The following is a 12,592-nucleotide window of genomic DNA, read 5'->3' as shown; positions in this document are numbered from 1 at the left end:
AGCACCGTGAAGCGCTGGCACGACTGCAACCGGAACCCTTCTTGTTAGCAGGAAGTTTTGGCGGGGCGTTTAGTTGACAGTACCAGAGACGGACAAACAGGAGAAACAGATCCGACTGTCACGGATTGTCAACGATAACGGATTAAAAAACGGAACCGCCGCTGAAATAGTTTAGAAACATCTATCCGGCAGCGACTCTCCGTTTGCATTTCGTATTTTGCTCAAGGATCCACGGTGCACGTCGTGTCTGGCGGTACGCTATAAACAACAATAACAATGGCTTCTGGGTCGCCGTCGTCCTCCCCGGACACTGCGACGGGCTCAGGTACAGACCCAGCCCGGCCCGACACAGGGGAGCCCCTCGGCGGAGCAGGCTCAGACTCCGACTCGGACCTAGGTTTGGGAAAATTTGACTGCAGCGCCATGGAAATGGGGGACCGGCTGGAGGGTGAAGAGCTGGAGAGGGAGTTTGACTCTGCAGCCGACCGCGTACGAGATCTGATTCAGACGGCCAGCAGGGACCAGCTGCTGTACCTGTATGCTCGCTACAAACAGGTGAGTGTCGGACTTAATGGCGCTGTGGTTTCGTAGGCCAATTTTAAACCCCCAAGTGCTAGAACCATAATGCTTTAGATGGAAAGCCACATGTAGTGAATGCTCAACATTCATGTTTCATCACTGATGTTTGACAGATGACTTAGGCCCATAGCTGTATGTTGCCAGTTGGTGTTATTAGGCCTAGTTAACCTGCTGAATCATTTACACTTGTGTTGTGTTCACAGGTCAAAGTGGGAAAGTGCAATACACCAAAACCTGGCTTCTTTGACTTTGAAGGACAGAGAAAATGGTATGTAGCCCAAACTTGGTGACTAGCTTACAATAGATGGTTTGCACATAGTTGTTGAAATACATGGGTGAGTTTCTTATTGTGGTTTGTAATATACATTGCGCCAGGCGTGACTGTGTGTGTGTGTGTGTGTGTGTGTGTGTGTGTGTGAGAGAGAGAGAGAGAGAGAGAGAGAGAGAGAGAGAGAGAGAGAGAGAGAGAAATAAACTACGTGTCATTCTCTTATTGATTAAGAGCCCCCAGTTTATCTTTTGTAAATCTAATTAATTATAAAATTCATCTAGAAACTTGTGAAATGCTCTTAAATTTCATTTTCAGTCTGAATGAGATGTCATATTGAAATGTTTTGTTGACATTTTATGTTGCTGCTTTCATCCACTTCGAAATACACTGTAAATCATTACAACAGCTGGTACAGATAAAAATGTGCAGCAACTGTTAATGATGATGATGATGTTGATAATGGTGATGATGATAGGGATGACAATTATGATGATACCATTACAGGCAGGCCTGGAAGCAGCTTGGAGACATGGAGGCGGATCAGGCAATGCAGGAGTACATTTCCTGTGTCAACGTGTTAGACCCTGAAGGCAGAACAAAGGTAACAAGAACCATTTCTGAGAAGTCAAAGCTGATTCCCACAACTGCATATGGTTTGCTATACAACTTTGTATTATTATCATTCTTGTAGTATAGTAGATTCTAAAGTAAATATTGAATAAAGCAAAGTGATTAAAAAAATAAGGACACACTTTTATATGAGTAGGAACAGGGAGGTTTGATAAAACTCTGAAATTAATAATGTAAAAATCATAGATGCTCTGCAACTTGCAGACTTGGTTATCTTTCTTGCTGCAATCTTTTTGTCCTGCTTAAAGGTTGATGGAGATAATTTAGTGATGAAACTGAGCAAAAGGTCAACTTCATCGAATCAGAGAATATTGGCTGGAACCTGCAGACTTAAACTCTTCTGTAAACTTATATCTGCCTACCTGATAACAAAAAATGCTACTAATTACCACCCAGCTGCTACTCCATATTTACTAAAACAAGCCTTAACATTTGAAATAAACATAAGTATAACAACAACTCATCTCTGGCCCATGGTGAGAAAAAAAATAGAAATTTGGAACCACCCAGGTGTCATTTTTGCCCTTTTAAGATGCAGTGCTGTGTTTTTGTCAGTAGAGGTCAGTGTCACAGTGTCATTTTGTATCAGGCTTTTTAGTGACTCTTTGTTCTGTACATGTAGCATGAAATATACATGAGGAGATTATGTTGTCTTTCTCAATAGCTGACATTTTGGGATATGAATAATGCAAGAAACTGTCACAGTATGGCTGTCGAGATGTGCCTGTGTGTATCGTGACATAAGAGGGTTTGTTTACATCTCTACACACTCCTGCGTTGAGTCATTGGACTGTCATGAGAGTTCTGTTGCCATGGACAGATTGTCCTTTGGGGCTAAAGCATTCAGTTACAACAACAACTTATACCGTCTGCTTAGTTTTGAAGAGTATTATTAATAGAACACTTAAAAGAACAGACTTGTCATGGGTGATGGGTAACGTCAAAATGTGTGCTAAATAAATATTCTTGCGTTGAGCAAAGCCCAACTGATGGCTGTGCAAGATTATAAAGGAGATACAGTTCATTCTTTAAAAAGCATCAGTTCTGACCCAAATAAAGCTCAGTGTGAAAAAGTTTGTAGAAGCTGGCAGCAATAGGAGTTTAGCATTTCTTTAAAACTTGTTTTCAAAGCTAAGTCTGAGACTGTTCTTTAATTTACATTTAAGGTTTACATTAAAAAAAATAATGTTCTAAAATTGTGATGGTTGCTAGTAGGCCAACATTATGAAAATTTTTTCTAAATTTAGTCTACATCATCTTGGAAAATACTTGACCATACTGCTAAGTTTAGTGAATTTCCATTAGTCAATAAAAATTAATTTATTTGATATTTGAGATCAAAGTTTTCTCCTCAAAATAAACTTTTGTACCTTGTTGCCATATATGTCAAAATAGTCAGGCTGCAGTTTTGTATAAGTTGAAGGGTATATTTAAAAGTCTGTTATAGCATGGTTGTTTTATGTATGTATGTTTTTTGTATACCTACAAATGATAGTTGTAACCAACAAAAACTTTGATTTCCAAAAAAAAAAGTTTTTACATTTTGATGCTTAGAGAAATGACACATTCAAAGTAACTAAAAACTTTATCCTTGGTGTTAGGGCTACCATTTGCCATACAGTAGCTTGTAATTAAGGGAAATTGGTATCACTTTATTGGAAAGCTTCGCACCTGAAGATGCCTGCCACATCCACATGAGTCAAACGTCTGACTAGACTCTGTGGATTCCCTCTACAAATGTAGTAACCTCTCCAAAAAGATGCGAGTGGATTCACAGACACATAATGCTCTACAAGCACAGCCCCAGAGAGATGAATTAAGGTTGTGTTTTTTTCTATAACTGAAAAAAATAAAATAAGAAACGTTTATGTGAGAGCTACAGCAGTGTCGCATTGCTCACACATTTTTTCTTCCCATTGTCTACTTTCCCTCTGGCTTCCCTGACCTCTTCATTACTGGTCCTTTACCTCCCTCCTCTTTGTTATCCACCTCTGTGCTACCTGCTTTTCCTCTATTAATCTTTCCCCCACCATCTTTTCTTCTTTAACCCCTTCATTCTTTTATTACTTCTATCCCTCCTCTTTCTTTGCTCTCCATCCATATTTGTGTCACGTTAATAGTGTCACTGTCAACCACATGTCCAATCCTGACACATTCTTTTGTCTTCGGCCACACTGCGGGGCAATACTCGCTGACTCTGCCCCACAGCTGCACAATGCCAGCAGAGAGCTCAGCAGACAGGCCAGCAAACGCACAAATGACCCAACCCAACCCCCCTGAAAAGAAGCTGATTGTATTTGTGTTAACAAAGCACCTTAGCATAGCGGTGGCTATTCTTTTGGAAGCACAGTTAAAATGGTGTAAGTAGGAGTGCATAGACAGAGAAGCAGGGGAGAGAATAATAGCCAGAATTTGACCTCTGTTCCTGTCTCAATTGTTGAGCAGACACTGGCTTTATATTACATTACACTGCAGAGGAGCAGGGCCAGTGCATCAGCGAATATTCTGAGTTTCTGAAGTGAATTAGGTTGTCCCAAAAGTGCTCGCACAGTTGTTTTGCTTCGCTTGTCATGTTCTTCCCCACTCTCCCCATTTTCTGAAATCAGATTTGTGTGGGTTCTTTTGTGAGTCAAGGTTGGTCAGCAAAGAATAGGCCGGGTAATAAAGTCTGAACTGAATGTAGTATGGAATTCCATGAAGATACAAAAGATTAACAACAGTCACAAACTGAGGCGCAATATATTTTATGTTCTTCTGTTTCATGTTATTGGTTATTTATTGGCAGTGAGGTCACGTCTAAAGCTCCAATGACTTGTGTCTGAAAATTACACATTTTGAACTTTATCTCTGGTGCGCGTTAGCTTTGGAAAGGCTATAGGGGAAAGGCTATAGGTAAATCCATTCATGGTGAATAGATTAACCCACGCCTATTGTATTGCTTTGAGCACACAAAACAGCAAGGTCAGTTCCTCTGTCCATATAGGATGGAAACAGGCTACAGAACTAAGCCAAACTAGACTAGGTTGGTGACACTGTTTATCACCGAAGAAGCTTTAACTGTGCATAAGAGGGACATTGCTCTTTAATGTCTGACTGTTTTTTATTTCACAGGAAAGACAAGGAGCAGAAAGGAGAACAGGCTTCGGAGGAGCAGCAGTCAGCTCTCTCTACCAGGAGGAGATGATCAGGTATTTACATCAGAAGCAACACAAACACACACACATGCAGACAAGGCATACATCAGAAACTATTGGTTACATTTATTACACAGGGACTGACAGTAGCGTCTTAAAGAGTTTCACACACACACATTGTGCGTTGTTGACTCTGTACACACCTCACACACTCTCTTTATTCTACTCTGTGTTCTTAAGTTGTGTTTTCAGATGCCAAAGAATCTCAAAGCCTTTCCCAGATCTCGAGGGTGCTTGAACAGACTCAGCTTTTTCCTCCGGTTGTGAATCACCACTTATTTAATGCTTAGGTAAACTCAGTCTGAGTCTGGCATTGTTAACCAATGGTCTTGATGCTGTATTTGATTATATTCAACAGACCATAACTGCAGTTAGGGTCTGGAGACGTCATACAGTTCTGATTTATGTTAATGAAATATATTCTCCATTTACTTCTGCCTGGCAGACTTACTCAAGCTTAAAAACCTCATCTTCATTTCAATGAAAAAAGAGCTCTTTTGCAGATGAAAATGAGATGTGTGAATCCTGCAGGTTTTCCTCCTAAATGGCTGTATGTGATTAGTATGCACAGTCTTGGGAAGAAGCGGCCAGAGTCTCCCCTTTTTAATTACGTTACGATTCGGGGGGTAGTCCAGGGGGGTGATGAAGACAGGCCGGGTACAGCAGAGGGAGGCGGGTACAGCAGGTTTCCCAGAACGGTGCTCCCCTTGGTGATATCCAGTTGCAGCGATGCCCCGAGGGAAACCGGCAAGGAGGAAGTCATTAACACAGCACGTACACACACCTATGCACATGTGTGCACACATAAACATACACTTGCCGCTATAGGTCGCCGCGATTGCATCCAAATCCATGCACAACCTGCCGGAACTGTCACACTCACTGCTCTGCTGCATTTCAATTTCCTCTTTCACACACACAGACACACAAACACACACATACACAGACCCACTCCATATTAAACAGCTAAGCACCTGTTAACCAGACAGAGAGTTAATTGCATTGCTCAGTGCTCATCTCGAGCTCAGAGTGTGTATGTGTGGATGGCATGTGTATCGACAAAAGCAGGATTGATTAGCAATATCCCTGGGCTACTGAGCTGATCAGTGTGTGATTGAGGAGGCTTTGAAAGCTACATTTGTAATTCTCTCACCCACCTTGAAAAAGCATTCTGATTAACACTGGAGGTTTTGTTGTCCGGACACTTTGCTGGAAGCCAGTGCTGAGTTATTTGAGTTCTCATTGTTTCTCATACTTCCATGGAGCCCAGCCATGTTGAGAGTGTAGACCAGGGTCCTATAGGCGAAGTGATGACAGGTGTGTGTGTGTGTGTGTGTGTGTGTGTGTGTGTGTGTGTGTGTGTGTGTGTGTGTGTGTGTGTGTGTGATGGATGGTGTGGCCATGGTGTTGATCAGTGAAGCTCAGGCCAGGTAGATGAGTGTTCTCCACTACTGCGGCCAGTTTAGTCTGATGGATGAAGGACATATCTGCCAGTACACCAGACTGGACACACACATGTGAGCACATAACACTCTCTCACACATACACACACATATATATATATAATCTATACATATATATATATATATACACACACACACACAGTCACACACATGAAATCCTTGGTACCCCAGCTGTTGTGAAGACAGAGTAGCCTGTGACCTTCCCAGCATGCATTGCGGCACTGTTGATGTCACGTCGTTTATAGGACCCACATTAATCATTTGTTTGTTTATAGCCTGTGTGTGTGTGTGTGTGTGTGTGTGTGTGTGTGTGTGTGTGTGGTGTGTGTGTGTGTGTGTGTGTGTGTGTGTGTGTGTGTGTGGGTGGGTGGGTGGGTGGTGGGTGGGTGTGGGTCTGGGTGTCTGTGTCTGTGTCTGTGTGGATACATGTGTAGTCACTGTGGTACAGACTATATACAGGTGTTACCTGTGTGTGTACATTCATATTTGAGCTTATTATAGTGTATATTATATAACCTTACACTACATACTTAGCTGCGTGTGTGCTTGTGCTCTGCACATGTGAGGGTGTCATGCGCCCGACAGGCCAGCCCTGTCCGATCATCGACGAAAGACTGATGAGCTGGCCTATTGATTAGTTGCCGGGGGAGACGGATGGCGGCCACACGTCAGGGACACCTGGGGTCACTGTGGCCATCAGACAAGGAAGTGGGTGTGGCCCAGTGTGGAGACTCATGAATAAACATTGTGCTGGTAATCAGGAGTATGTAAATGAATGTGCTCATACATAACCTAGCTGTGATAAAAGTGTAATGAGTTATTCATAATTCATCACAGGCTGATGAGGAAACGGCAGGGAAAGAGGGAGGGGGAGGAAAGAGCAAAGTGGGAGAGAGAAACCACGCAGATGAAAAGATGAAGAAAAGGAAGTGCATAGGTTCAGTAAAGAACTTTCTGCTGATTGTGGGCAGGAGAGGTTTATCTCCCCTGTAGCTATAAGCCATAGTTGATCCAGATGTGTATGGAGTCAGGGCTGATATTGTAAGCCAGAGGATCTCACTGGGACTGAGGAACTCTATTGTGATTCTCTGAGCAAACTGGTGGTCCTGGTATCAAACTTGGCCAGTGGTTGTAATAATAAATGAATGACTGAATGAATTTGATTCTTTTCGAACATGAAACAGGAAACGATAAAAAACAGGTAAAAAAGAAAACAAGAATAACAATGTTGAAAAAGTACAAAGTATACAATTATACATTCCTAGCCATTACTCAGTACTCCTCCATTAAATCATTGATACAATTTATAAACAACTGTATTAAGTACTGCATTAAGAAATGCATGCAGCCGATCCCTTGTTAACCAATTGTCTTGATGCGCTTAGTTGTTACCAACTGCATTCTGTGCAGCGTTCTTTATTCCTGTTAATATTGCGGCTTTAATTTCAGTAAAATAATTAGATAGGTTGCCATATTAAAGTGGTTCTCCAGCAATTTAGTACTGCAGTAACATTTATTTAAAAAATGGTCAAAATCAAACAGGAGAGGCTGAAGTTATCCTGACTTTTAGTCCCTGATATGGGTCAGTCCCTAGAAAACACCTGATCCTACACTTTCCATAATGCAACTCAATTGCATCTTTATTAGACCTTCTCTGTTGTTCTCTGCCTGCTGGATAAACCCAGTTACTAATGCAGGCTTTCCATTAAATATTTGTAGTCTCCAAGTCTAAGCCAAGATCCCAATGACATTACTATGACTATTTTCTTTTCTAGATTTGACAAAGCCCCTCCAGAGCCACAGAAGACAGTATTTCATTAAAATGAACTGTTCTTGATGTGCAAAATTGATCAGTGTATATAGGCATGTCCAGCGGTGCTTCTGGGTGGTTTTTGGTTGGATACAAAGCGATTTTTTTTTTTGGTTTTAAGTATGACTGCAATCCACTGTTTCGCTGACCTTTTGGAACTTACCTTTATAAGCGTTAAAGCCAGACTGCTGGTTCATCAAAGTGACAGAGTAATCGTACCTCTAACCATGACATGGTTAAGGGCACGTTCTCACCACCAAACACCAAACATCCTCAGTCTTAATGTGGCAACAACCCACAGTGGCTCCTGTGTGGCTGGAGCCAGGTGTGTGCTGTGGGACTTGTAAGGCCCAGTGCGGCAGAGCTAGCAGGCGTCACAGACGGGAACTGGGGGATTTGGCCTTGGGGGATGACTGACTTACTGCGTGGGAGTGATACAGTGGCGGGTATGTGGGCTTTCTGTCAGACAATAGAGCACTAAATTCAATTAATCTGAATGGCCGGCATGGTTAAGCGGGAGGGGAAGGCGTAAAGCTCTAAATGAGATTTCGCCCCTTCTCTCCCCCTCACCCTGCTGCAGCCCTCCACCACCAACATGCACCCCACCCCGCCGCCACCACCACTACCACCACTCAGTCCTGTCCCCAATGCCAGGAGGTGATTAGAGACACAGAGATATAATCAGAGTTGTGTGTGTGTGTGCGTGCGTGCGTGCGTGCGTGCGTGCGTGCGTGCGTGCGTGCGTGCGTGCGTGCGTGCGTGCGTGCGTGCGTCTGTTGACTAAATACTGTAGTAAAATAGAATTTGCTTTCCACACTCCCCACTTTCTAGCCATGCAGATACCGCAGAGTTTTGGTTATTGTTGCCCTGGTTTTGAGACATACTGTACATCTGCCTGTACAATAGGGATGAATGGAGTTTAGCTCCTGGTGCCAACAGCAAAATCTTAAAACATCTGCATAATAGACAAAACACACTGACTGTTTTCATGGGGATATTTCTTCAGTAGAAAGTAGTTGTGAGGAAAATTGTTCAGTCAGCTCTTTGGATTATTCAGCATAACGAGGACACTGAGTGGGAAAAGAAATGTTGCTGTTCATCGTTTTTTAAAAACCTTTTGAAAGGTCTGAGCACCACAAACAAAACGCCATTCACCTCCATTATGTTGTGGTAGAGACTCACTATGAAATATCTCAAAAATATAAGTAAAACCAAAGCAATGTCATCTGATCCTTTAACTACAAATGATGGTCCAGAAAATAAAGTTGACTGTATATTTTCCTTTCTTTCTCTCTCTCTCTCTCTTTGTCTCAATGTCTGTGTCACTTTCAGGGAAGAGGACAAGAACATCTTTGACTACTGCAGAGAAAACAACATCGACCACATCAGCAAGGCCATCAGCTCCCAGAAAGTGGATGTCAATACTAAAGACGAAGAGGTAACTACAAAGCACAGTGCCGAGAAATATGCAAAGTGAAACTTTCATATGTGGCATATGAGAGTATCAATTCATAGTGCTACTTGAATAGATTATTACCATGACAACGCTGTACCATCTATATGTAATGTAGGTAACACGCCCGAAGTAGATTAGGGAAATCAACATTTCACCACAGGATTCACGTTCAACCCCCAGCGGCAAGAAGCATTGACTGTCTTTTAGCAATATACTGAATCCCATACCAGCTGCAGGGTTGCTATCCTGTGCTCTGACCCCTTGCGCACAAGGGCAGGTGAAAATGATCAGAGGAGTATCATGAAAAATACAGGTCACTGGGGGATAGTCTTTCGCAGTCATTACATAATGGTTTCAGTGATCTGAAGCCACAAACACATGGGAACCGCTCCTGAGGCTGAGGTGCGTAAATTGTGTGAACAGCTATTATTAGCATCGCAAGGTGTTTTCTGGATTGACCCTGAAATCCATTCGTGTGTCCTTGATTCATTATCGGCCAGGCCAAATGGCCCGCTCCCTGCCTCTCTTTCATCACACGCTCTTCAGATAAGCAGGCAGACGGCTGGTGAGTTCCCAGTCAAAGACCAGATGGTTGAGGGCCCACAGCAGCAGAGAAAGCTTTGTCTGTCTTGCAAATGTTGTCTTCTGCAGTACTGCTTGCTCAACAGCAGAGGGCAATGGTGAAGTTTCACATCAGCAGGAAGCCTTATCTGCTTCTGCAGCTCAGAGAGATGGACACTGTCCCATTAGATACTCTGTGGGTCTGTGACCAAATGTCCACCTGTGTTACATGTTTCTGGTATTAACTTATTGACAACAATGCCAATTAGTTACCAATTAAGTCTGCAAGTGTGTGGAAGATTTTGAGAACACATTAGGATTTGCTTGGTTAATGAACTCATCCTGTCATTCATGCGAATTTCTAGTAGCCCATTGTTCCGTAGGCTCAGATTTATTCAGACTTATTTTTTTCAAATAATAAATAATACCGTAGCCATCAAGCATTACAATTATAGTCAAATAAAAACAATTGTCATCATCATTCTAATAATTACTGCACTTCTTATTATTAGATATGTGCATCAAGAGTCGGTAAAGTTTACCTGCAGCTAAGACAAAGAAGCCTCAAGAGGCAGCCTTCAGTTTTTATGAACTAAAACTCAGAAATAATTTGCCAGTAATTATCCAACAGACAACATCTGTGTGTTTTCCTTTAAGAACACTAACCTTTTTAATCTTTACTTTAATATTTAAAGTGTTTTTGATCTTTAAAGAGAAAGGTACCATATCAATAAAATTGATTACTAGAATTACATTGCATGTTAAAGTTTTTCAGATGTGCAACACACTTGCCTCCTCTGCATCCTGAGTCAACCATGCAAAACTACACATTTGTATAATGGGACAGAGCCAGAGAAAGAAGATGAGATAGAAGAGTGAGGTTTTCACATCTATATATATAGATGTGAAAACCTTACCCTTCTATATAATATATATATATATATATGTTTTGTCTGGTTAGAGATGTCCTACCATTGCTAGTCCGGTTATATAGCCACGTTCTGTCCTCCACAGTGAGCGGGTATTTGCCAACCTCCTCAGATAAAGACAATAGACAATACACTCTACCCACTTGAGTAGAGTGTGCTTAACATTTCTCACGTGAGGTTTTTGCCTTCCTTGATAAAAGGCTATTTCACCCCTGAAAAGGCAGCTCTATCAGCTCAGAGGAGACCATTCTGAATGTCCTCTCTTCTAAATACAGAGGCTGGCCGAGACTCTGAACGTTTCTGTAAATGTTGCATTCTCAACTTTGAATGCTGCACTTATTCTGTTTGACACGTTCAGGCTCTTGATAATCACTGCAACACCCCAAATAGCTCATGTAACACGGAGTTCGTGCAGTCTCCTGTTGGAAGTAGTAAACTCTGGTCCTCAGTGAAAATGTGGTCAGCAGTCAACAGCAGCACACCTGGAAGAGAGCAGGAAAGAAGCAGGAGAGAGGGAGAGAGAGAGCGACCAGCTTATTGGTATTCTGGCCTGGCTCATAAGTATCCATTTTAACATGCAGCCACGGTGATCAATATGATTTAAGCAACAGAACTGGACTCGGAGAGTTTGCTTTACCTAATTGGCCTCACTGAAAAATGAGCTTGTGTGGTTTTATTAGAACAAGGATCTTGGACCTAAGGAGGTGTGTGTGTGTGTGTGTGTGTGTGTGTGTGTGTGTGCGTGGGTGCGCCCATGTGGTATAGAATAGGGGGCTGCTGATCAGCTGCTCTTGTTTTGTGCACATCAATCAAGCTTTACAGACAATTTGTCCTGAAGATCTCGGTGTAAGCTTGAACCACCTACGGCTCTTCCTTGTGTACACACACACACACACACACACACACACACACACACACACACACACCAAGCAGTCCACATATCTCGTCACTCTGTCCACAGATCATTATGGAGCTTTGGTCCAAAGGCTCTGAGTTCTGAATGGTTGTGCATAATTTATTTTGTCTGGAAGCAAAGAAGCTGATTGAAGTCTGGCTGTGTTTGAGGCACAGGAGATAGAGGAAGATTCCCTTTCTTGTGCATTTATAACAGATCACACAACCCTGTCTGAAATAACAACCTAAACAGACATGACATTGCCTACAGTAAAGCTAATTTAAATATTCCCATGCTGTTGAATGTTTACTTGTACTTTCAAACTTTTGTACAGGCCTTTTACAGTATCCTTGTTCTGTGTGTGTGTTTGCAGGGCCGGGCTCTCTTGCACTGGGCCTGTGACAGAGGACACAAGGAGCTGGTGTCTGTATTACTGCAGCACAAAGCAGACATCAACAGTCAGGTGAGCAGCATGTGTCTGTCTTTGTCTTCCTGGGTTTTTGCTGTGCATTTTAAAACAAAATTGTACCACAAAGAGTTTTTCAACAGGTGATCGCTGGTGAAAGTTTGATTTTTGGTAGCCAGGTAGCGCAGGTTGTGACATTGTGAGTGATTGTTGTGGCAATTGCTCAGAAAATGAATGAGTAGAAGCCTAATTAGCCCCTCTTGTTCTGAAATTGAAGACTACCATAAAGACAACTATATTTCCCTGGAATGGTTCATATGGAGTTACTGACTTCAGGCTACTTTATCTTCCAGTTCTTATTTTTCCATTTCTCATATTTGACAAAGTTATAACAATGG

The 12,592-nt window shown here is 42.2% G+C and overlaps 1 protein-coding gene across 1 annotated transcript in view; it reads left to right on the top strand.

Moving 5' to 3' along the window:
- The first annotated feature begins 95 nt into the window (after positions 1-95).
- acbd6 (acyl-CoA binding domain containing 6) overlaps positions 96-12,592 on the top strand; it is a 30,398-nt gene continuing 17,901 nt past the window's right edge. Inside the window, exons 1-6 of the mRNA XM_022770368.1 lie at positions 96-555; positions 783-847; positions 1,355-1,451; positions 4,592-4,668; positions 9,280-9,385; positions 12,162-12,251. Of these exons, the coding sequence (XP_022626089.1) occupies positions 277-555; positions 783-847; positions 1,355-1,451; positions 4,592-4,668; positions 9,280-9,385; positions 12,162-12,251 (714 nt within the window). The 5' untranslated portion in view covers positions 96-276. The remainder of the gene's footprint in view (positions 556-782; positions 848-1,354; positions 1,452-4,591; positions 4,669-9,279; positions 9,386-12,161; positions 12,252-12,592) is intronic.

This window comes from Seriola dumerili, unplaced genomic scaffold (assembly GCF_002260705.1).
Source record: "Seriola dumerili isolate Sdu_G_001 unplaced genomic scaffold, Sdu_1.0 BDQW01000002.1, whole genome shotgun sequence".
Classification (NCBI taxonomy): Eukaryota; Metazoa; Chordata; class Actinopteri; order Carangiformes; family Carangidae; genus Seriola; species Seriola dumerili.
The sequence above is the reverse complement of the archived record's forward strand: the minus strand, read 5'-3'. Positions and strand labels throughout refer to the sequence as shown.